At 42.1% G+C, this 24,277-nt stretch overlaps 1 protein-coding gene across 1 annotated transcript in view; it reads right to left on the bottom strand.

Annotated features, from left to right (window-relative positions):
• Positions 1-24,277, bottom strand: part of st3gal2 (ST3 beta-galactoside alpha-2,3-sialyltransferase 2) — a 74,676-nt gene that overhangs the window by 9,186 nt on the left and 41,213 nt on the right. The window contains exons 2-7 of the mRNA XM_050073442.1: positions 15,415-16,104; positions 5,022-5,081; positions 4,432-4,565; positions 2,008-2,187; positions 1,568-1,613; positions 100-219 (exon numbers count right to left, since the gene is read on the bottom strand). Of these exons, the coding sequence (XP_049929399.1) occupies positions 100-219; positions 1,568-1,613; positions 2,008-2,187; positions 4,432-4,565; positions 5,022-5,081; positions 15,415-16,104 (1,230 nt within the window). The remainder of the gene's footprint in view (positions 1-99; positions 220-1,567; positions 1,614-2,007; positions 2,188-4,431; positions 4,566-5,021; positions 5,082-15,414; positions 16,105-24,277) is intronic.

Here is a 24,277-nt window from a genome sequence, read left to right as displayed (position 1 = left end):
ATTCAGGATGAATATGATGTAAGTGGAGTTTGAGCATGATGCAAGGATTTACAGTATGTGGTTATTTGAAAGCAGAGAGAGAAAAAGAAAGAATCTGACCTCGTCACAGACGTGCAGCGCAAAGAACAGCACTAGCATGCCAGTGGAGGGGTAGCGCCCATGATGTCTGGTCCAGCGGTCATGGATGTATTTAAAGAATGCTGGGTTGAAGATCTGGACCTGGGGGATGGACAGAGATGCAGAGAAAGGGAAATGCTGTATTTAACTGTCTACTTACTGTAAATTTGACTAAGATGAAACCCAAATTCCTGTATGGAAAGTAGGGGAAGGTTTTTTTTGGAGGGATGCACCAAGTTACCAAACATTGGTATCAGACGATACTTGCCTTGTTGACTGCCATCAGCGTATTGGCAAATAAGATGACATTCACCAATGGCAGTGGCCCATGTTTTTCTGTTGTGTAACATACATTTTGCACAGGCTCCACCTTCTGAGAACTGTAGTTTTTAAGTATTGCATGGAGTACTGTGAGGTATAAAAATTAAAGCTAAACTTATTATACAATACTAGTATATAAAAAAAGGGGTGGAACACAGTGAATACAGAAAAACATTTTTTTGTAATAAAGATTTCTTTATTTCCCTTTCACAAAAGGATAAAAGATAAAAGCAACAACAAAATAAGCAACAACAAAAGCATCACTACCAGTTATTGGCCAAACTGGTATTTTAAATATCAGTATTGGTCCAACATTTCTCACTTGGTGCATCCCTAGAAATACTGAATCATCTCCTTGCTGTAAATTTAAATAAGTATCAAACCCAAACTTCTGCCTGGAAGGCAGGAAAAGAAGAGTGTATTTTTCTCTAAATGTTTATTTTCAGCATTTTCTCACAATCTAATGTTCAGAAAGATCCACAAAATGTGTATTTGTCTTTCCAAACTTCCTAGATATCCTACATTCAGATTTAAAGCGTTCACTCAGATAATTTATAGAGTAAAGCAGGAAGATAACCTCATGCAGATTATAGCCGTTGCTCATTTGAAAGGTCCAACCCAACAAGGTTCCAGGTTAAATTTTAATACTCCCTGAGGTTGTGATTGCTGTGAAAGATTAAGAGCGCTGTTAACCAAATGAATAGTAATTACAAATTTATCATCTACCTCCAGGTGATGCTCAGTCCCAACAAACAGGGCTTTTGGCTGCTTAGAGCTCCGCAGCGGAGGAGTAAGTCTTTTAAATCTATATTTTTGGGCCAGCCCCAAAGACACTGTGTCTCTGACCCGGCAAAGATATTCACAAAGTCTTCACATGGCGAGGATTAGTTTGACTTTATTTATTTTCACGGATTAAGGCTCGAGCAGAAGATTATTTAAAACAAAGGGAAGGTTTATAATCTAACTGTAATCCCGTCATCAACAATGGGGAGGGGATGATATAATTGCAGCAAAGCGGGGTCACTCTGTGCGTTAATGTGTGGCTGTGTGCGTGTGTGTGTGTTGGTGTATTACTGGGAGTGTGTGAGAATGGGCAAAAGAAATTGCAATGGATGCTGAAAATACACACCTTGTCTTTATCTACACGGAGGAACTGCTTCACTGGAGCGTAGGTACTGAGAGAGAGGGAGGCAGAGACAGACAGAGAGAAAGAGACAGAGAGATAGAGAGAGAGTAATTGATTAACACATTCAATCAGCACTTCATGTGATTGCTGCAGCTATGAATTCTGGATGATTGAAGGCTGACAGATTGTTCCAGTCCAGCGACTCTGCTTCTCACAACTGTGTGTGAGTGTGTGTGTGTGTGCATAAAATGTGTGTATTTACGCCCCCAAACTGTATTTATGTGTCTGTGTGCCTTAAAGTCAAATAGTGGATGCCAACATTTTTGTGTCCCAACGCTGTGTGCACCATGTGTCCAAAATTAATTATATGTTTGTGTGCACTCCCATGTGTGTTAATCCGTGCTTATGAATATCTGTGTGTGTATGTGTGTGTCTCTTCTTACAATCGAATCTGGCCCGTGGACAGAGCGCTCGTGATCCAGACAAGATCCAGCGTTTTAAACGGAACCAGGACAAAGCTGACGTTGGCTGCCAGGTTCTTGGCGCTCTCCGGGTACATGAAGTGGTGAGTGGTGTGGCTGCCGGCATCTTCTTCATAGCCCACCGTGGGGGCCAGGTTTATCCTGGGAGCAAGGGAGGGACAGCATAAGAGATGAACGTCTTCAGGTCACACTTTGTTAGTTGGCAACATATGAGCTTGGAAGCTAATTAGCCGGCGGACCCAGGATGTTGTTGTGCTTTGATCACTGTGCTGTTGTGTGCTTGTTGTTATCTGTGCAGTCAACCCTCTGTTAATGTTGCGTTGCATTAGCTACCTAGCTAACGTTAATGACACTAGCGCGTCATTATAAGAAAGCTGGGAGTGCTTTTTTATGAAGCGCTGGGATGAAGCGCTCCCCAGCGCTCCGCAATCACTTTTCTGCTGAATAAAAACACTCTGTGGACACAGGCCCTCTAGGGCTTTTAAAAGAGTAGTTCAACATTTAAGAAATGTGAGAATCATGTGTTTCATTTTAATGTGTCAAACTGAATTTGGCCACATGGGGACAGCACAATACGCTGTAAAAATATAAGTGACATAATCGCCTTCTTTAATTGACATTAGCATTCATTTGAAGACTTGAGTGATTGAAACTAGTGAAGCTCCAGGAACACTGCAGTTACAATCTGGCTGATATGCTGCAGTTGGCTGGACAGTCTGAGAACCAGGCAATTTGCTGGTGGATTTACAGAATGGAGGATGAAGTTGTTGAAGGGTAAAAATACAAATGATGGAATTTTTTTGGCTTGTTGCCACAGGTTGGTAAGCTAACAACTGTCAGAACTGTGCTTCTTCCACTCTAAAAGTGCAGCTGCAGGCTACCGGTAAGCTATGCTGTGTCGTCTTTGAAGTGTTGTTTTATTTTTGCACGTAGGCTGTTGTAGAGAAAAAATGGGAGAATTGTTGCGCCTGAGACTTTTAATGGCCGAAAAAACCCTTCTGTTTATTCTGGCATCATGATCTAGTCTAACTTTTTAAGAAAAAATCTGGCTCTTTAGCTGCTCAGTGCTCCACTATGTTCACCAGATGGTCGCTAACTTTGTCTGTCTGCTGTTTGGCTCTGAGCAGGTAGTGTACAGTGGGTTTTAGAGCCATTCCACTGAAATCTGCTGGGAACAGTGCTCATTGGAGCAGTGAGTGTGAGCAAAAACAGTAAAGTTATGAGCTGTAAAACCAAAACAATGAGCTGAAAGATGCTCAGATGCTCCATGGATTGGAGGGGAACTGCAGAGTACGGTGCTGATTCACTCTGTCACTACCAGCAAACTAGTTCACATTTCATTTGTCATTTGAGTCAAATACTGTTTAGTGTCTCATGACGAGCACTTTCCAGCAGCACATTTTATTAAATAATATAATAAGCACATTAGTCCAGTGTAACCTTCAGTCAGACAGTAACTGAACCACTCAGCTCTGTCTGCGTACTTGCTGTATTTACAGTAGATGTGACTCACTGTCTGGAGGAGTGAACTGTTTATGTAAACAGGAAGGGGCACCTGAAAAAAAAGGCCACAGAGTGCGCCTACCCATATGTCAGACAACAAAACAGATGTTTGTTCAGATAGCAGGAGTGAAAAGGCAGACAGGCAGGAGGTGGGTGGCGCTGGTGAGTGGGACTGCTGCGGGCCAAGCTGATTATAAAAACAAATGAGAATCAAACCTCAACAATGAGAAAGTGTAACAGGAGACGGAAGTTGGAGGCTGCCCACACAGGTCTACTGAGAGTGCAACGCTAATGGATGTTAATGCTTTTAGTGCACAGAAACAAAAAATACCAGTCATTCCTGCAGAGGCTTTCATGCCACAAGCACGTGGCCACAACACACACACGTTGCAGGAGACAACATATAGCTGTGTGTTCATGCCAACTGACAACAATCAGGCACTGTGATCCATCACTGCTGCACAAAAGAGACCGGGGAAACGGATTTATGTGCTTCTCTGTCTACACGAGAGGCACAATCTATCTATATGTTTCAGCTTCTCAGGACATAAAGTCTCTGTAATGACCTCACATGACTCAGGTGACCTCTTTGCCAACCAATAGGAGAGCTGAACAGAGGATGGCATTAAACTGTGAGATTAAATATAGTATCAGAAACACACATCTGCTGTCTGCACTTCTCCCTTCTGCACACACAGTGTTGCATACTGTGACTTTAATGGCACATACCATATTCTTGTTGCTGTCTCCCCCCCCTCCTCCTCCTTCCTCATCTCTCAGTTTCAGTCTTGTCCTCTATCTCCAGATCTTTCACTCTTGCTCTATCTGATGCAGCCCCACATCCTCTCTTTGGTCTCTATCTATTGCCTCCATCCCTCTCACCTCATGATGTAGTTGTGTCCATCAATGGTCGCCCCATATCCGGCCCCGCGGAGGTTTCCAGAGTTCCCCACCACGGCACAGCGCAGGCAGCGTCCCGGATCCCACGAGCCGTATGGCGACCTCCCGGGAATCACCTGCGATAGACAGCCGTGATTGAATCAAGCTGACTGGATTCAAACTGCACAGGAAATGAAATGGGACACTAGCGCTGGAAGAGCAAGAGACATAAAATAACCTAACCTGCAGCTCAGACCTGATTGTAAAAATACATCCTGCTCTCAATACTGGGTTGAACTCTTCATGAAAAATACATGAGGCCCCTTCTGCCCTCGAAGAGCCAGGCTGAGATATCGGAACACACGGCATTATGTGAAAGCACTGCGCTGCATTGAGAGTCAGAATGAAATTTTTTTTAAAAAAAAACAAAAATCCAGATCCATTAAAAAGGAATGAGCTGGGTCACTGATAAACTCTAATGTCTAATAAAGACAATCTGTTCCTCTCAGCCTTTGCCCAAGAGTGTGCAGTAATGACTTGGCTGATTTGAAAGTACTAGAGTAATGGAAAGATGAATTAATAATATAAAGTACCTGGAACAACCTCAGCAACACCTGCTGGATGCTGTGGGGCTTAAACTGGGGCTGTAACATCTAGAGAAGAAGAGGAGGAGAGACAGAAAGTATGGTTAGGACGTAGTTTCTCCTCTGTAGACAAACTGGATGTGACAACAGACTTTATGTTTGGTTACTTTCCGAGCGCCCATGTACGTGTGTATGCATGCACTCGCCAGCATTCATGTGCAAATAAGCAGGTGCCTGTGCGCCTGTGTGCCTGTGTGTGTGTGTGTGTGTGTGTGTGTGTGTTTAGGTAACAGCCATGTGTCAGACTGACAGGATGCAGTCAGACTGGGTGAGCTGTGGTCAGAGGAGCAGAGGCATTGCTGTCCACATGTCAAAAACAAGCTGGAGAAAAAAGTCGGAGCAGTGGAGGAAGGGATGAAAAATGTCAAAAAGATGGCAAGAAGTGTGGGAGAGTCCAAACATCTTTTAAACTTTTCACTCCCACCAAGTTTATTTGCTTCTTTCAGACTACTTGTCTCTGTTTGTTTGCCATAAACAGTTTATTACACCTGAAGAGACAGTGTGCTTAAGTTTCTCTGTCTTTCCAGGCAAGTTTTCGATTACACTGTCCGTCAACGACAACAGGGAGATGTCCAAAGCACCCAGAGTTCTGCTCGGAGGGATAAACAAAAGTGACAGCAGAAATGACAACACGCCTCTCCTGTCTGGCTGAGCAACCAGAATAAATAGATGGTGAATAAAAAAGTTAAAGTTATGTGTAGAATGTAAAGAGGGAAGGAGCAGAAAAAAGAAGGGGAGTTAAACACACAGAGGTTGTAAATGGAGTTCAAAGAAAGACTATGAGGGGAGGAAGATGGAAGATTTTGCCATTTAAGTACCTGGCAATCAAAGACTTAATGGATAAGTAACACCATTAATCTAAAGTCATTAGTTTTCTGTGGAAAAACAAAACAAAATGTTAATTTAGGACTGCCTCTTCAGCTACTTTGAAAATGGCCTTAATTCAGCGCTGGATTTCATGTGTGAAAAAACTTAAATACCATGACAGTGTTTCAGCTTGATTAGAATCCATTACAATGTTAATAAGCAAGGGCACTTAATTAAAGTGGATGTTAAAGTAAACACAGAAAAAGTCTCTAAGTTGTGTAGAGCAATTAATAACCCCCAGTTCGAATTGTGACGGTGGTTTAGGACAACCCCTTTCAAAGTGGTTAGCCAAAAATAAGTAAATAAAGTACCTCAAAGTAATAAAACTTTCAACGTAATGGCCAATATTTCCAGCAGTGCCCTTAAGGGAGGACAAAGGGGGGCCCATGACTCTCACACTGCACCTGACCACCCTCCATCTGGCCACCTTTATGAAGAATTATTGGTTGCCACTGAATATTTCCAATGGGAATATTTTAGAGATGCGGACCTGAAAATGGCGATATGAAGTTATTAATTGTCAGTAACAGCATTGGAAACCTGGTACTACTCCTTTTAGATGTAAAGCACCTCATAAAATTGGCTACTGAGTCATTTACAGACTCACTCACTGACATTTATCAGGCTGGCACCACCTACTGTGAATTTAGACCAAGCAGCAGCCTCCAGGGCTGAACAATGAAGCTAACATGGATGAATCAAAAACTGCAGTTCTTCTAATGGCCACTTGAGGCTGGCTCCAAAAAGTGAGTCTTGTCCCATAGACTTACATCAGGAAAGAGACGTCTGTAAATCAGCAAATCATCACAACCCCCCCAAATGACTTGTTCCACTATTAGAAGTTAAGCCATTCGGTCTAATAACTTTTCAAGAGTCTAGAAAAGCTGCACGATTAAATCATTTTATCTCTATTCCATCATCTTATCAAGATAGCGAGGGGCTAAACCGGAAGATAGCTGCTAAACTGGCGAAGTCTCTAGTGCGCCTGCTCCATGGGCCCAACAATGCGGAAAATCTGGGTAATTTTATACCTGGGAAGTTCAACTGAGCATCTTACAGAGGAATGAATGGGCCCCAACATAGTACTCAGTTCTCTTTATACGTCCATGCCAATAGGCCCTAATGTTTAAATGCCCAACTTTACAGCAGAAATAAACATATTAACAGCCTGGTACAAAAAACAGTTTTGGTCTCTATAGCGGATTCCCTGTTCATTCAGCTGTATCAGGGGTGAATTTTAATATAACTCACCTGTTTACATTTTATTAAGGCTTAAAGTTACACATAAATAAGGATGTGGCTGTCTGCCACTAGCGTTCTCAGGCTCTCATTTTGATCCACTCTTTGCAACTCCACAGCTCCATCCTCTTGTCCAAATATGGTCATGTCTGACTCCAAAAATCTAAGACAGAGGTGGACGAAATGTCAAACTCGAGGCTTCAAAACGGGAGTTCACAAACCAATGGGTGATGTCACGGTCGCTAAGTCAATTTTTTTTATACAGTCTATAATTTAAACCCCCATTACTTCCACTGGAAGTACATTAGGATGGGATTTTGTAATGGCCAATATGAATAAGAGAAATGATTACAGCAGCAAAACCTGTTTCAGTGTTTATATGGACACCTGTTGTAGTAAGAGAGACCTGAAAAACGGAGCCTCTTCTCTCTGCTTTCTAAGGCAGACACCAGTCACTTGAAATTGGCGGAGTGGTCGTATTTTTAGAGGCATGAAATATTGTGAAGCCACATGTTTACAGTCGAGAGTAAAAATATCTTTCTGCTTTGTCTGTTCATTTAAATGCTAAGTGTCTTTTTGATTTTTTTTAGATCACCATTTTGAACTGCCTCATTGTGCTACGTAAAGAGAATGATGACACACACTGCGGCGGCTGACAAAGAGAAGTTGTCCGATTACACAAAAAAAAGGGGAAATCTTGTTCCAATTTTGTTATCTGCCAAACCACACAGGCAAATGAGCAGTCATGCATGTAAAAGGGAAAGCCAGCACCTGCACACACACACACACACACACACTCACACACACAAAAAAAAAATCCCCCAAAACCAAAATACGCACACACGAAAATTCCATCAGGATATTGGCAGCCACTTCATGGCTGTTCCTCTCCATAACCATCTTTTTCTTTCTGTCTTTCTCCCTCTCTCCCACACAGCAATCTTCATTTTCCCACTCTTTTGTCACCACTTCCTTTTCACCCACCATCGGCCTTAATTCGCTTTTCCCAACACAGATCGCGTTCGCTTCCATTTTCATTCACACATCCTCTCCAGCACTCTCCTTGCCCTCATGTCTAATTCCTTCTCTTTAATTTCCCTTGCTCCCTCTTTGTTTCTCCTCCTCCTCTTGTCTTTCTTCATCTCTCTGGGACGCCTGTGCACCACGCAGCTCATCAGTGCTGATCAGAGACCGCTAAGTCTTTTCTTTTACTCCCCTTTACTCTCTCTGACTTTGTTTCTCATGCTGTTACCTCTCTGAAATGTTCTCTTTTTCTCCTTCTCTCTGTTTTTCCATCCTCCTTGATCCCTCCATCCTTTGCCTTCTTCTGCCTCTGACTCCCTGCATGATGCCAGAGCCAGCTTGGCACGCAGCACCGCTGTTGTTCAGGGGCTTCTAATTTTTGGCAGATGTTTTTTTGGCTGCTATGCCAAATGCTGTCTTGCTTCCTTCCTCTCAGCTGTCCTCTGACTCTGAAGTATAAGCTTCCTGGCACCTACTTTCAAGTAAATACCACTTTCTTTTTTCATTTACTATAAACCAATATTTTACATTGGCAGAACATTGCTACTTCCGGGAGCCATTGCACCAGCTGTTCTAAGTTTAACCCAGGCCTAATTAAAACATTAACTAAGTGGAGATTTATGCATTACTAAATTAACAAGGGCTGTACCACACAAACACGTTGTAACTAAACATTTCCACCCACTATCTGCCAGGTATAAGTGGTACCTCGCTAACTGAGCCAAATGAAAAACCTAACATTAGTTTGCTAATATGACCCATTTAGGCTGATGAATCACAGAGGTAATGTGGTCAACAACTGATTAAATGTAAACTCTTGCAAAATGATCACAACATACCTCAAAGTATAAAACATAATAGCAATAACATTAGCCTATATGACCACATAACATTGGTTTTAATAACATAAGCTTAAACTTTAGTGTGTAGGATTTAGTGGCATCCAGCAGATTGCAACCAAATGAAACTTCTCCCATGTTCCAAGCGTGTAGGAGAACTACAAGATATGAAATATGCAAATCGCCTTATCTAGAGCCAGTGTCTGCTTTGTCCATTCTGGGCTACTGTAGAACAACATGGTGCACTCGCTCTAGATATAGACAACTTATTCTAAAGTAACAAAAAATCAATGACTCTTATTTTCAGGTGATTATGAACTAATGAAATCATAGTTAGAATTATTATATACAATATCGGCCTTACCGTAGGGTGACTTCCTCTTACAGAATTAATTGCTTTTGATTGAACTGTTTGATTTTTACTAATGTAGGTATTATGTTTTGGTATATAGTACTGTAAACATTTACTAGAGCCTTAATTTTAAATGTTAGAACCAATAGAAATAAAATGAGAGTAGACCGGCATTCACATTGAAATCAACAAAGCAGGTTGGTCAGAGCAGAAGCCATTTTTAGGTGTACCATTGACACTGCAACCCTTGTGAAGGGCTAACTTCTCTATAACCTCTCGTATAAACAAACCAACATGCGGCAAGTCGCAAACTTACTGAGGTTAAAAAATATTACCATAACTCTTACTTCCATGTTTCTTTTGTTAACATTAATGACATGTTTGTGAAACATGATGTAACACTGCTGTAGCTGCCTCCCAAGAACAACCGAGAGCCACTGCTCAGTGGACAGCTTAAAGGGAGAGGGAGATCGCCGGGATAAACTATTAACAAGGCAATCAAGCTAACGTCAGTCTTAGTTCGGTCAAAGAGATAAACTTGGATTGGTGTACAAATCTATTTTTCTGTTTAATAAGGAAAACAGCTATAAGAATAGGCAGAAATAGTGTGCTCAAACTAATAAGTGTGATACATTTTGCAGCCCCACTGATGTGTGTTGTCACCAGAACATCTACAGCAAACGGTTCAATGTCCATTCTATGGATTCTATATCTATGATGGAACCCCATTTAGCAAAACACTGATTTGAAACTAGCTAATAGTTACTAAGAACCAAAAAAAGGACAAACTCTGGAGTAGATTCACAAATACTTGCTGCAACCAAACCCTGGATTCAAATCAGCCGTCTTTGGAGGCCAGCGTCCAAGCCTCTATTCAAACTTTTTTCATGAAGAAACTGCCAACATGTGAAACTACTCATGGAAAATCACCTCATCAACAAAGATTGGGGGTTGGGGATTCATAGTCTTAAATGTGAAACTGTTTCACCAAACTAAAATATCACTTAAGTCCTTCCCAAAGAAATCATTCTTCAAAATGTTCCTTTCATTTAATGCTTGATTCCTTCCCCTACCCCCGAGGCAGCATTGCAAAATAACACATTAGGTTTGATTGAAGAGCATATACTCCAATCATGCACACACATAATCGTTTGTTTTCCTTCCTTCCTAACATTGGCTGATTGGACTCTGGATTAAAAGCAAGTCAAGTGATGTAAAAGAAAAAAGACTTAGCAGAGAGGTTATTCCACCATTTTGTGTGGTTACATTGAATCTCCTTATTAAACGACTTTGGACTGGAGAATTTTCCTTTAGAAGAGAGAAAGCAAGTAATTGACTGGGGAGCACTTACACGGCTACTTCTCACTGTGCATCAGTGATGCCTGGCTCTAATCTCTCTGCCAGGAAACAACCTCTTATCGTGTCTTCTGATTCCCAACAGAAGGAGCCCTAACTTGGTACTGTATGTTTATTCCCTTTTAAGTCGACAGGTACCATCCCTAAAGGTAGTAATGACCAGATCCAAATAGAAACTGTAGATTTTTTCGGCTGTGATCCAGAATGGAAAATCTGTGGAATTCTGCTGAATGTATTTTTTGCTTGTAATGTTATAGACAATATAAACTTTTTCTAAATCTGTGGAAAATCTGCAGAGATGTTGCTGGAATTCTGTGGATGCAGATTACACATGGGCCTGGTAATGACTTGCTGGTCCTTCTAAATGTTGTCCAGTTGTCCAAGCATTTTCCAAGATATTTAAAAAAAAAAATGTCACCAAATCCCCAGTTTAAAACCATGTAAAATATCCCAAACTAGCTAAAATTCTTGGGTCAAACCCACTGATGACTCTAACATTTTGGAGTGACATGATGCAGTCATGGCCAGCATTTGGTTGGAGGAACAAAAAAGAAGGTTTGTTGTGTATAGGATATGTAAGGGAGGCCTGGTGCAGTGGTTAGCACTAATGCCTCACAGCACAGGGGTTCTAGGTTCGGACCCACTGGCCAGCTGAGGCCCTTCTGTGTGGAGTTTGCATGTTCTCCCCATGTCAGCGTGGGTTTTCTTCAGGTCCTTCAGCTCCCTCCCACAGTCCAAAGACATGCAGATTAGGTTAAGTAGTGACTAAATTGCTCACAGGTTTGAATGTGAGCGTGAATGGTTGCCTGTTTCTCTGTGTCAGCCCTGTAATAGTCTGGTGACCTGTCCAGGGTGTACGCCTCATGGCCAGTGTCAGCTGGGATAGGCTCCAGCCCCCCTGTGCGACCCTGAACAGGATAAGCGGAACAAATGAATAAGTATATTTGAATCAAGGCAACATTGAAGTGCAAGACAACTCCATGAAATTGGATGTGGTGTTCTCCCCGATACAGAGAGGCATCCCTGACAAGAGAACACAAGGTCAAAAACAGACATACACTGCTCTAATAGGTCTGCAGAGACTGGTATGTTTATCCTGCTTGGTACAGCCCTGTACCTTTCTTCTGTTTGTTCCCTAGTCCCTTCCATTGTTTTCTCCAACATGCTCCATATTCTCCCCTTCTGTTTTTCTGTCCTCCTTCCTCTCTATTTCTCTAGTTTATTTGCAATCTGTTTCATCCCTCACTCCCCTCTTTTGTAATTTTACCACAACTATTTTCCTATCCTGAGTGTTTACCCTTGTTTTTGCTTTGTTCTATGTGTGATCTCCCCTATTCCTTCCCTGTCAAACCTCCCTCTCCACATCTTTTCTTCCTCTCATTTATTTCTCCTACTTTCTCTCTCCCACTTCATCACCTCCCTGTTGCAGTGTGACCTAATGGCTTGGCAGCTGTTGGCCTGTGTTTGCAGTTTTCTGCCATTTCAGAGCTGGACTGAGGCTACAGCTCTGAAATAGGACTCTAAACTGGCCACTGAAGGACACTGTACAACACTAGAGATAATACTGGAAACACATTTACACTTCGATTCAAGTGGGAACACACTGACAAATAGGTATACAGCCAAAGAGACACACCCACAAAGACTAATACACACACATACACTGTGATGGGGTGTTAATGTGAGTTTTCTGTAAGTAAGTGCTTCCCGTCTCTCTCTGAGTCTGAAGACATATTAATTTCAGTTTGTCAGACATTACTCAGTAGCAGTTTAAGCCCAGTGACCAAACGTGTAATGTTCCAAACGACACATGACTGGCAGGGATACATGAGGAGCATGTAGTACTTGTAAGAGGGGATTGGTTGGCTCAATGACAAGGGAGGATAAGGAGAATGGAGAGAGATCTGCAATTATGATGTATTACTTCCCTTACGTTGATGTCCTAATAAACGTATATTTTCCCATGTAACTGACTCCCCCCCTCTGTGCAATACAAATTAAAAGCGTTTAATGGTGCTACATGCACTTAAAAAGAATACTAAAATGTCATTGCTGTAATGATAATATTGTGCATAATCCATCTTACTGGTGTGTTTTTAATGCATATCAATGAAGGTGGGGATATTAAATCATAAAACAGTTTGCAGGTTGACTCGATGTCATCTATACTAATGTACTGCAAAGTGTCCTGTAAATGTTCATTCTGGGAGTTTTATTCCAAACACAGCGATAAAACCACTTAAACAAAATTACTATTTAATGTTAATTTAATGCCCCCATGACTTCTAGTAGTGGTATCAAAACAGACACAGTGGGGGTCCGGACCCAGGAACTCTTAGATATAACGGCTGAAGGCTAAACAAAGACTGCACCCATTTTTTTTTTTTTTTTTTTTTTTTAAATCAGGATTATTACTGTTAGTTTTCTACAAACAAAAATGTATGCCAACAGAACAATTTTATCGGCTCATTCTATGGTAACGTAAAGACAAAGATTCTCAATTTCAGGTGAATGAACACTCACGAAAACATAGTTATATACTCCATTTCTGCCAGTAAATGCCACTAAATCCTACACATTGGACCTTTAATGGGTACATGTCCACACATTACTGTAACTGAAAATGAATGGCTATAACTATATTAGATATACTGAGACAAACCGAGTGACAAACTTAATGCAAAACTTTACCAAACATGGATAAGAAGTCTTTGGTTGCATTGTATTCTAAGTGCTTGTGTTGTTGATGAATACAGATGTTCTTACCTTAAACGAATAGTTCAAAATGTTGGGAAATTTTCACTTTCACTTTCTTTTTATGACAGTCAGATGATCAGATGAGAGAGGATCATGTTTGTTAAGAGTGCAGCTGGAGCAAAGAGTCATTTAGCTTAGCGTAGCTTTGCATAAAGACTGGAGGCAGGGCAAAAAACTAGGCTGGCTTTGTCCAACCCTCACCCTAAATTTGCCTTCCAGCACCACTAAAGATCACTTATTCACATGTTATATTGCCATTTCCATATTTCCAATGGAGCCAGAGTCTGCACAGTAGTAATTGGGGGGTGGAGCCACAACATTGAGATTCCACCCATACACCCCTTAAAGACACATCAGCATAGTAAGAATTACCTAAAATGACACAATCCATCTTTGGGGAAAAAAATTACTGAGTACTTTGATATTTTAATTTGGCCTTTGTCCCATCTGCAGACATGGAGCGGGTGGGGTTAATGACTTATACTGCAGCCAGCCAGCAGGGGGCGATCAAGTTATTATGGCATCATATTTGAGGAGCTGTCATGTCATCCATTGTTATTACACATGAAGGTACAAAAAGAAAAAGATTTCATATTAAGTGTTATTTATAGGGATGCACTGATTTATCCGCTGAGCATTGGTTTTAGCTGATATTCGCCTTGTTGACTGCCATCAGTCTGTCAGCCGGTAAGATGACATTCACCAATGGCAGGGGGCAATGTTTTTTCGATTGTGCATGCTAAAAAGCAGGGCTCCAGACTAATGGCCACAAACTTAAATAATGAGTATGTACAAGAAGAATATAATGACTGGCAAATAGACTCTGATCTCACTGTTGTGTGACGAGATGGCTTGTAGCAGCCTGCGTCCAGTCCACCCGCTGACAACAGAAAAAATGTGTGTGACAAACAGAGATCTTCCCGTTTGGGAAGAAAGGACGCAGTAAACTCATTATAGTCTCATCTCAGGACGTAGCCTGTTTTTTTCCCCTGATAATGCTACATTGTGAACAAGGAATCCCTGTTAAAATTAGTATCAGGAGAGCTAGTTAACATGAGCTCTGAGCAGCCAGTGGCCACAACAAACAGCTGACAGAGGATGCAGAGTAACATTATGGTGCATTCAAAGTCTATTCAGAAAGAATGAGTATAAGACAAAACAAACAACATTCTCATGATGTGTTCAATTCTATCTTGTAAAATGTACCTTTTGGCGAAAAACGAATAAATCCAGTTGTTTGAGGGAGCAATTTATTGCTGTCTTTACAGCAATATAAATAGAGATGGAATTATGATGTATAAAGTAAAAAAAGCTGTTGAAGCAGCTATGAATCTTTTAAGAAAGATGTTTTTTCATGGGAAAGGTTATATTAAAGGATGTTTTATAAATGTGTATGATTGATTTTGTTGTCATTCAAAGAGGCTGGATTACTTTAAAGCAGTTCAATATCGGTTGTCGGCCAAATTGTTATATTAAACATCAGTATCGGGCCAGAATTTCAAAATCATTGCATCCCTAGTTATTTAGTGAGCTTTAGAGGTGCTGGTAGGCAGGTTTTGTTATCTTCAGACAGAGCCAGGCCAGCCTTTTCCCCCCGTGTCCAGTCTTTATGCTAAACTAAGATAACTGGCTGCTGGCTGTGACTTCATATTTACTGTACAAACATGAGAGTGGTATCAATGTTCTCATCTCACTCTGGGACAAAACTAAATGAGCCTATTTTCCAAAATGATGAACTGTTCCTTCAGCCTCATACCACTGAAGGTGTAAATGATCTTGAACAGATAAAGTATCACGCAAACTCTTGCCAAAGACACATCTATAAACTTAACATTCACAATACTTGTCAATACACTTAATGTACTATTTGTGTCACAACTCTAGCATATTAAGTTGAAGTGTTACTTACCACCCACCAGTAGTAGACATCAGAGGGCAGCTGGACGTTGTCTCTGGTCCACACAGGTGAGATGTCCGGGTCGTAGTTCTCATCGAACCAATCAGAAACGCCGGGGTCTCCAACACAGCGTGGGCAGGCACAGGTCTTCTGCTGCGTGGTGTCGGGTGGTGAAAGCCTGTGTGCGCCCACGTAGCTTGGCACTAACTTCACCCGCCTCGACTCCTCCCACCCAGGCGGCTCCAGGTAGTTGAAGCCGACACCCCCACGGAGTGACACGGAGAAGAACAGCGAGGTGAGAAAGACTAGAACCAGCGAGCCAAGGAGAACCCAGAGCCTGCGTGAACATCTCACCCTGCCTCCTTTCTCTGTCCCGCCTCCTCCCCCAGTACTACCTCCGCCTCCTGCCGCTGCGACCACCCCTCCGCTCAGCCACGGCCTGAGCTCGGACAGTCTGGGAGCTCCCCTGGATGAACCCCCGCCCCAGGACCCCCAGCCCCAGCGCCTGTCCCGGTGCAGGGTGGAGGACGGGATGCGGCCCCCCCACGGCCATGCCCCCACCCCTAGGCCTGCCACTGTCCCCAGCCCACCACCACCTCCTGAGCTGCTGCCTCCACGCAACGACCACCAAGGCCCGGTCAGCGTGACTGGGACGACCCCCTGACTAACACTTTGGATCACAGGATCACCCACTATATCAGACTAGTAAAAACACACACACACTCGCACACACACACACACACTCTGACGGAGGACAGTGTGTCAGAGTCAATTTGTCTCACAGTCAAGCTGTGCGCTCAGTGATGCTCCTACGCTTTCTCTCTGTCTCCCGCTGGATTCTCTGTCTCCCTCTCTCTTCACAGCTATCTGCTCGTCTCACACACAGAAATGTGTCCACACACACACACGCACACACACACTGGAGTCGCAGCTGAATTACACACAGCTGTAGCCTGACTGCTTCCTTTGCTTTCAGTGAGAGGTGATCTCCTCGATCACAGTCTCTGCTTTTTTCACCTTTCTAGGCTTTCTTCATTCCCTCTCTCTTTAGTTTTTAACTTTCTCTTGTCTGGCTTCCACTGTCTTTACCTCCACCTCTCTCTTTTCCCTCCCTCTTTTTTTCTTTGAATTAACTGCAATGTCCATCTTCAGTGAAATCCAGCGCACGGCATGGATGGATGCAGCAGGTCGTTCTCGTTCTCTCTGCCATCTGTGTGAATGCTGAGCTCGGCTCCAGCGCTCCGCTTTCTCTCTTTCTCTGTTTCTCTGTCTCTCTCTTTCCACTGAAGCGACGTAGCCAAAGAAAGCTGGCAGACTAGTTGAGAGCAGCGGAGAGAGGGAGGGAAGATTGGAGGAGGAGGAGAGGGAGGAGGAGCGGTAGAAGGGAGGAGGTCTGGCCTGAAGGGTGCTCCATCACGTTTCTAGCCATCCTAGACCAAAAAAAAAAAAAACTCTTTTCCTCTTTTTCTCCTTGGCTGCTTGGTTCCTCTGCCGTTTTCTCGGTATTCACTCTTCTGCTTTTTACTCGCTGTTTTGCTTTTCTCTCTCGAGGTTCGCCTCGCCTAGTCTCTCTCCATCTCAAGGTCTTTCCTCTCCTCTTTCACCCCTTTCAGTCCATTGTCTTTGTCTGCCTGTTTCACTGAGGCTCTGAGAGCTACTTGGTGAATAGCAGTTGTGTCGAGTTTAAAAGCACCCCTCTGATGCCGTTCCTCTGCACACTTTCCTCAGACACAAAGTTTGAAAAAGCTGGTGTAAAAGTTTCAATTCTTTATGATGAATGATGAAATCTTAATAAGATGAAAAACATTGTCTATAAGGGTAGCAGGAGACTTCATGACGCTGTGCAGCATTTGCCACCATCACCTTCTAGATGTCAGTTCTGCAGTTGATGGGGTTCTGCCAAGCTTGGCTGATATGGTATTTAGAAATCACAAAAAAATAGTCCAACAACTAATCAGGAAGTCCTTTCCCTGCTCCACTCTGTACCCATCGAGATGAAAAACAAAACAAAACAAACAAACAAAGATAAAAGCAAAAATAACTTCCTGAGAAGTAATCAAAGCATCACAAGCGGACTGTCTGATGTTCTTCTGATGGAAAGATTTTTATGACGACGGTTCACCCGAGGATGAAGCTGCACCAAGGAAAGGCAAAAGTGATGGATGGAGTGATGTGCGGAGGCTGCGATAGAAAAAAAGACAAAACCAATCAGCCCCAAATCTCATCTTCTCTCCAGCTGGCTTTGCGAGGATGACGGGAGGAAGGGTGGGGGCAGCGCCTGTCCTGCAGCCCAGTGTGTGTGTGTGAGTGTGTGTGTGTGCACGTCTTTGTGCCAGTGATTTAATATGAGTATGGTGTTAAGCTAGGGCTGCACACCGTCTGCCAGTTGCACTAATTTAATTGTGTTCTACAGCTGTGCCGGTGTGTGTGTTTGTGCACGCCCTATTGGCTGGCAGCGTAAGTTTCATGAAGCTGGTGAGCTTAAGGTGACTGCTGCTTCGCTCTAATCGGCTACACTGTAATCCCACGGTAAGACCCCTGCAGTACCCACTTTATGCCAGCTGTCTGCCCTGCCCATGTTCATCTGATGCCATATAAACACCTGCTTAACTCACCTGCACACACATACATACACACGCACACTGTTGTCTTTCTCCTGCAAAAACAACTACTTTTGTTGTGTGTGTGTGTGTGTGTGTGTGTGTGTGTGTGTGTGTGTTTCTGTGCAACCCCTAAGGCACGAACCACTGCTCCCAGTAAAGTTAGAAAGTTTTTTATGTCATGATCAAATGTTTGTGTGTGTGTGTGTGTGTGTGTGTGAGTGATTGTGTGTTGTTCAGGGATTTCTGGCCCAAAGTCTGGCTTCCTGTTCTGTGGCAAACCTGCAGAGACAGAGAAAGAGATAAAAGACAGAATGTCATTTACTGCCATTAGCCTCATTGACCATATTGACATTTTTAATCCTCCTCTCTTTTCTCTCTTTGATCCTCTTCCTCTCTTCTCCCATTCTCATTTCCTCTTCTTTCCCCTCAGTCTAACCCGCCTCATCTCAAACTGCCTCTGTTCCTATTTGTCTCCAGCAGCCCTGTTTCTGCTGTTTCACTTGCATCTGATCTTTTTTACACATCTCTCATTCTTCTTTTCCTCCTCACTCCTCTCGCACAATTTGTTTTTGACTGTGTCCATCACAGTGACAAGGGCAAACATGCAACAAACTTGTGCTCTGTCCTGTTTGCGTGTCCGCTGATTGGTACTGAAGAAATTTCAAAATGTCACTATACTGAATTGGAAATGCTGAAGCAGACTGACAGGATACAGATTGAAAGAGTCAGGGCAGAATACTAAGCAGAGAAACAGACCTCTCAGATCTGGGAGGCTGCTGTGTTTACTGCCGCTGTACCAGATGATCACGCATCTGTGGGGGATATTCGCTAAGCCCACTACAACTTGCCATCAGGTTGCAAAATTTAGCATCACTACAATTTTTTTCAATGTAGCAAGGTATTTATTGAGACTAGAGATGTAAATGAGCTTAGCCGAAGTTAATCTCATGTCTGACTTATTAAGTCCTGCTTATTAAGATCTAAAGCCGGCAGCTGTTTTGACGCGTGTTAAACGAAGAGTGTTTTCTGCTGCTAAACTTGGAATAGTGGTGGCGGAAAAAGCCTTTTTGGAACTACAACTGTGTATTCATTCTGCAAGAAGACGGCTGAATGTGAGGAAATGTGACTTAAATAGCCAAATGTCATCAGCTCAACAAAAAGGTCAGTGACTGAATAAGATGTTAAAAATCAATGTGGAAACTTTTGGTGAAACTTTTAGACTACTTTGACGAGACTGTTGCACTAAACAGATCAAAATTATAGAACAAACAGTAAATCCCCACACTGGACTCAACCTAATATAAGCCATTTAAAGTCTGGAAAAATACAAATTCAAGCAGGTCATCACAAAGAGGTAGCCAATATCATGTGAAGATTTGTTTTCTATTGCTGCTCCTTTGTTTTGTGTGCCACATTAAAGTAACTTTGTTATGCATCTCTAAATGTGCTGCATTATTCTTTACTGCTGTCATCAAATGACGCATTTTGTCTGAACTATTAAAGGAACAGTGTGTAGGATGTCAAAGGATCTGTGAGCAGAAATGGAATATAATCAGCTGAAACTAAGGACTGTGTCTTCCTTAGCTTAGAATGAGGCTGTTATATCTTCATAGGGAGCAGGTCCTCATCCCTGGAGTCCACCATTTTCCACCAATTTCTACTGCCATGTTTTAACAGTAGCACAAAACTGACAAACCAAACACTGGCTATAAGGAGGGCCTTTCGCGTTTTTACGCTACCTGAAGGATACTGTCGGTCCTACTCACGTAGCAACCTCTAGAGTTGGAAAATGAAGCCAGTAATTAAGTGCCGAAAACTGCAGTTCCTTCAATGGCCACTTGAGGCTGGCGCCAAGAGTAACTTAATCCCCACAGACCCCCCATGTTAAAATGCACAACTTAAAGCAGCCTGGTACAAAAAACAGTTTTGGTGTCTTTGGGGTAAATTCTTAAATTTTATAATTTCTTTAAGTTATGCATAATTAATGGCATGGCCACTTTGAGTTGACAAGTTGCTACCACAGTGACAAAGCTGGGTGGATAGAGTGACCATGGCGTAACTCCAGAGTATAGACGTAGCCATAGCTGTTGCTATTTTAGTGTGTTTTCAGTTCATGGAAGTTAACTATAACATTTTAGTCACCTAATTAAGTCTTGTTCAGTTTTGGTTGTACTAAAACAATGATTTAATGGTTTTAAGCCTGTTTTTTGCGAGCAAAAATTAGCATTAATATTATCACAGTTAACCATAGCTGTAAATGCTAGTGCTAAATAAACTAGCAGCTAGCGTTAGGGTTATCTCCAAACTCTCATCCCAATATGGTCACTTCTGGTTCCAAACATCCAAGATGGCGATGGTCAAAATGCCAAATTGAGGCTTAAACATGGGAGTCCAGGAATCAATGGGTGATGTCACAGTGGCTTTTTCATTATTTTATACAGTCCATGATTCCACTACATGCTTGGAAATTAAAGGGTGGGGGGAGGAGTATTCAGTTGGTTGCAATCTGTAACATCAACACTAGATGACACTAAATTATACACACTGCTCTTTGATTAGAGCTGAGAGGAGCGCAATTTGCTTAAAAAAAAAAAAAAATCCCAATAACTTAATTTCAGCTTGTGAGGATGTGTTTTCTTTGTGTTATTTGATAGTAAAATTAATATATTTTTGGTTTTGGAGTGTCGATCGAGAAAAAAAGCAATTTGAGGAAATCTTTAGCTTAAGGAAATTGGCATGGACATTATTTTATTATTTTTGTGACATGCAATAGAGTAAACAATGAGTCAGTTAACTGACAAAATAATCAGCAGTATAACAGATAATAAAAATATATGTTTGTTAGAACCCCAGTATTAAGACTTTGTCTGAACATCTTCCCCATTGCTTCTGTTTTACCAGAGCAAAACCTCGGTGTGGTCCTTTGTCCCGACACATAGCCAACCTCAGTCATTTTTGACAGCAACCTCTCCTTCGAACACCACGTCAATCAAATCACCAGAACTGCCTTTTTCCACCTACAAAACATAGCTCCTCTCCTATCGCCTATCAGTCTCACAGTCTCCAGCTCTTCATCACATCCAGAATTACAACTACAACAGCATTCTTTGTGGTACCTCATCCAAAGTCCTAAATAAACTCCACTACACACAGAACTCACATCACCCTTGTCCTCCAGAACCCCAACTGGCTCCCTGTCCCACGGCAGATCCAAATCAAAGTCCTTCTTCAGTGCAATGAGAAGTGCTCTATAAATAAAATTACTTAGTTAATGAGTACCAAAGCTTGTTGGTGCAGAAAAAGAGCCACAACTCTTTAATAAGTCCTTAGTTGTTGTCAGTCTACTCAGTTGTGTACTGAAATGTTATTCTCTTTTTCCCATCCACCTACGAGAAGCGAATTACATTACGGAGACAGTCTGCCTCTTCTTGCTATACCAAGCAACCCACCTAGCCAGCAATGAACGATTATTTTCCACTACTCTATTTTTGATGCATCGCCATGGCAGCCAGCAAGTGATGCAGGGTTGTTACGGCAACACAAACCACAGAGTCCCCAACCTTGACCCATCTAATCCATGCTAGAGAATCGGGACAGACTCTGCTTTCCTCCAGTTGACATATTTCTTTATGTTCTATTTCCATAATAGCTGTATATATCATGCCTTCAGTGGCAGAGTAGCACATATTCACACCTGGAGCCACAGCCTTGGCTGTCCTGGTGGTTTTTCATAACTTTGCTTGTCACTGGATGCCATCTGCGTGTAAAAGTGCACTGACAAACTGCAGCCAGATGCACACAAACACAAACATATTAAGAGCTGACAGAGTCTGTGACATTACTACAGTCACAGTCCTAATGAGCTGCAGGTTCACAATATTAACTTAAAGGGACAGTTCACCCCAAAATCAAAAATATATATTTTCCGTCTTACCTGTAGTGCTATTTATCAATCTATATTGTTTTGGTGTGAGTTGCAGAGTGTTGGAGATATCGGCCATAGAGATGTCTGCCTTCTCTCCAGTGTAATTGAACTAGATGGCGCTCAGATTGTGGTGCTCAATACACTAAAAATTCAACAGCAATCTTTCATTCTACTCAAGATAATCCACAGACCTTGCTGTGAACAGTTTGGTGTAGGAGCTACTTTCTGTCCACTGAAATACACCCGCCAACCCTATCACTGTGCAGAAGGAAGGGTACATCTACTCATGGAAATGAGACTCACACTGATAGCACAAAAAGTTAACATTTATAGCTTCTTCCTTGCAAAGACACATTATGAGACAAAGGATCGCTGGGCTCCTACAGAGATGCAAAATACACAGACTTTATAGCTGTTTGGCATCTTTTTTGTTGTTGATTTGTTCATCTCTTTGTCATTGTTACGCATCTCTTTGTGGTTCTGTGTCTCTTTGTAGCTGCTTTGTGTCTCTTTTCTAGGTTGGTGCGTGTCTCTTTGAGTGACACTTTGCTGGTGAAGGCCAGGGCACTCCAGTGCTTGGTAGACCCGACAGTAATCTATCTTTCCTGAGCTGTAATGTTAGCTAGCTCAGTGGTGTTGGGCGAGCCAGCAGCTGATGCAACTTCCTTCTGTGCAGCAATACGATTGGCGGGTGTGGTTCAGTAGAACGAAAATAGTTCCTACATGAAACTGCTAACAACAAGTTCTGTGAATTATCTTGAGTAACTGGGTCATGAATTCCAGAAAGAGACATTGCTGTTGACTTTTTCTGATGTATTTTTTGGCACTGTGAGCACCCCATGCCAAGTGCCATCTAGTTCCATTATAGTGAAGAGAAGGCAGACATCTCTACAGCCAGTATCTCCACAGGGTTCCTATTGCTTAAGGAAAGTGGGATACAAGACTTTTTAAGATCTTTTAATGTTACTAGCAATGAAATTAAAGACCAATTTTACAAAAAAACAATAACTTAGTGTTTTGCCCAAATATTTATTATTACATAAAACATTCATTTTCTAGTGATGTTAAAGTAAGAGGCATTTGGTAATTTTTTTTTACCATTTTTCTTTTTAAAGATTTTACAATGCAAAATGAATATAAACATGCCAATTAAGGCCTTATTTTTATATTAATAATTCCAGTGCCTTTAAATACTTTTTAAAGATCTCCAGAAACCCTGCTCCAACACTCAGCAACTCACACCAAAACAATCTAGATTAATAAACAGCACTACAAGTAAGAGGTAAAAGATGTATTTTTAATTTTGGCAAGATGTGTCTCTTTAACTGTTTGGTTTTTCTGCCAGTGTTTGTTACAATCCAAAGGTTCATTTTCAGATTCTGTGTTATGGCTTGTTAGCATTCCTTCTATTTGTCACTAAAGCCAAGGGATACAATTAATGTGAGCATGATGCTCGCCTCTGCCCCTTTGGTTTTAATAAGACATGTTCCCAATGCAACTGAGAGCATTCTTTATTGAATTCATGATTCATTTTTGAAGAAAGCCAATGACAAATGCAGTTAATTGTTGACTATGGCAGCCGTTAATGGAAACAGCTGTCAACATTTTCCACTGTATTTCCCACAGTTATCCATAACGTCCTTTAGAGTCCACATAGCTGTCAATTAAATCTTCTGGTAAATGATTCATCACATCAATGAACAAGTTTCTACACACGGCTCATTGCAAGAAAACACAGTTAGTTTGCATCGATAGCGGCAGAGTCCTACGCATGCTGCGGCTCAAATGTTTTTCATCAGCTCAGACACATCACCTGTCTGGGTGTTAATACATTTATACCAGGGGAGCAGCTTTCAGTATGTGTATCTGGCTTGTGTGTTTTGTATTCTGCCCAGTTTTTGTACACTGTTCTATCTCCTGAATGGTAACATTTCTCTTGCATTGATTTCAGTCCAACTTTAACAGGAGCTCGCCACTTTAAACTGTCAATCACCTCCCCCACATTCCCTACCTTCGCTCTCTCCATTTTCTGCTTTAGGCGTACCTATTGTCCTGTCATATTCCTGGGAGTTTGATGCCATCGCATTTTTTACAGCTAGCAATTATCATCCAATACCCTCCTGCCGGCCTCCTTCCTGTAACAATGGCTCTTAACAGGTGCCGGAAAATTTCAATCTTTCTACTCTGCCTCCTGTTGAGTGCTCTCATCTGTGACGCCCTCGCTCTTCTCAGTCTCACCCCCTCTCTTCGTTCTGGAGGTGAGGGTGTCTTAATGACTGAACAAAACAAACTCAAGTACAAATCTACCCCAATGCATCCGGCTTTTAGGCACTCATTGGTCTAAAGC

Source organism: Epinephelus moara, chromosome 20 (assembly GCF_006386435.1).
Source record: "Epinephelus moara isolate mb chromosome 20, YSFRI_EMoa_1.0, whole genome shotgun sequence".
Lineage (NCBI taxonomy): Eukaryota > Metazoa > Chordata > Actinopteri > Perciformes > Serranidae > Epinephelus > Epinephelus moara.
Note: the sequence above shows the minus strand (reverse complement) of the source record. Positions and strands in the feature narration are given on the sequence as shown.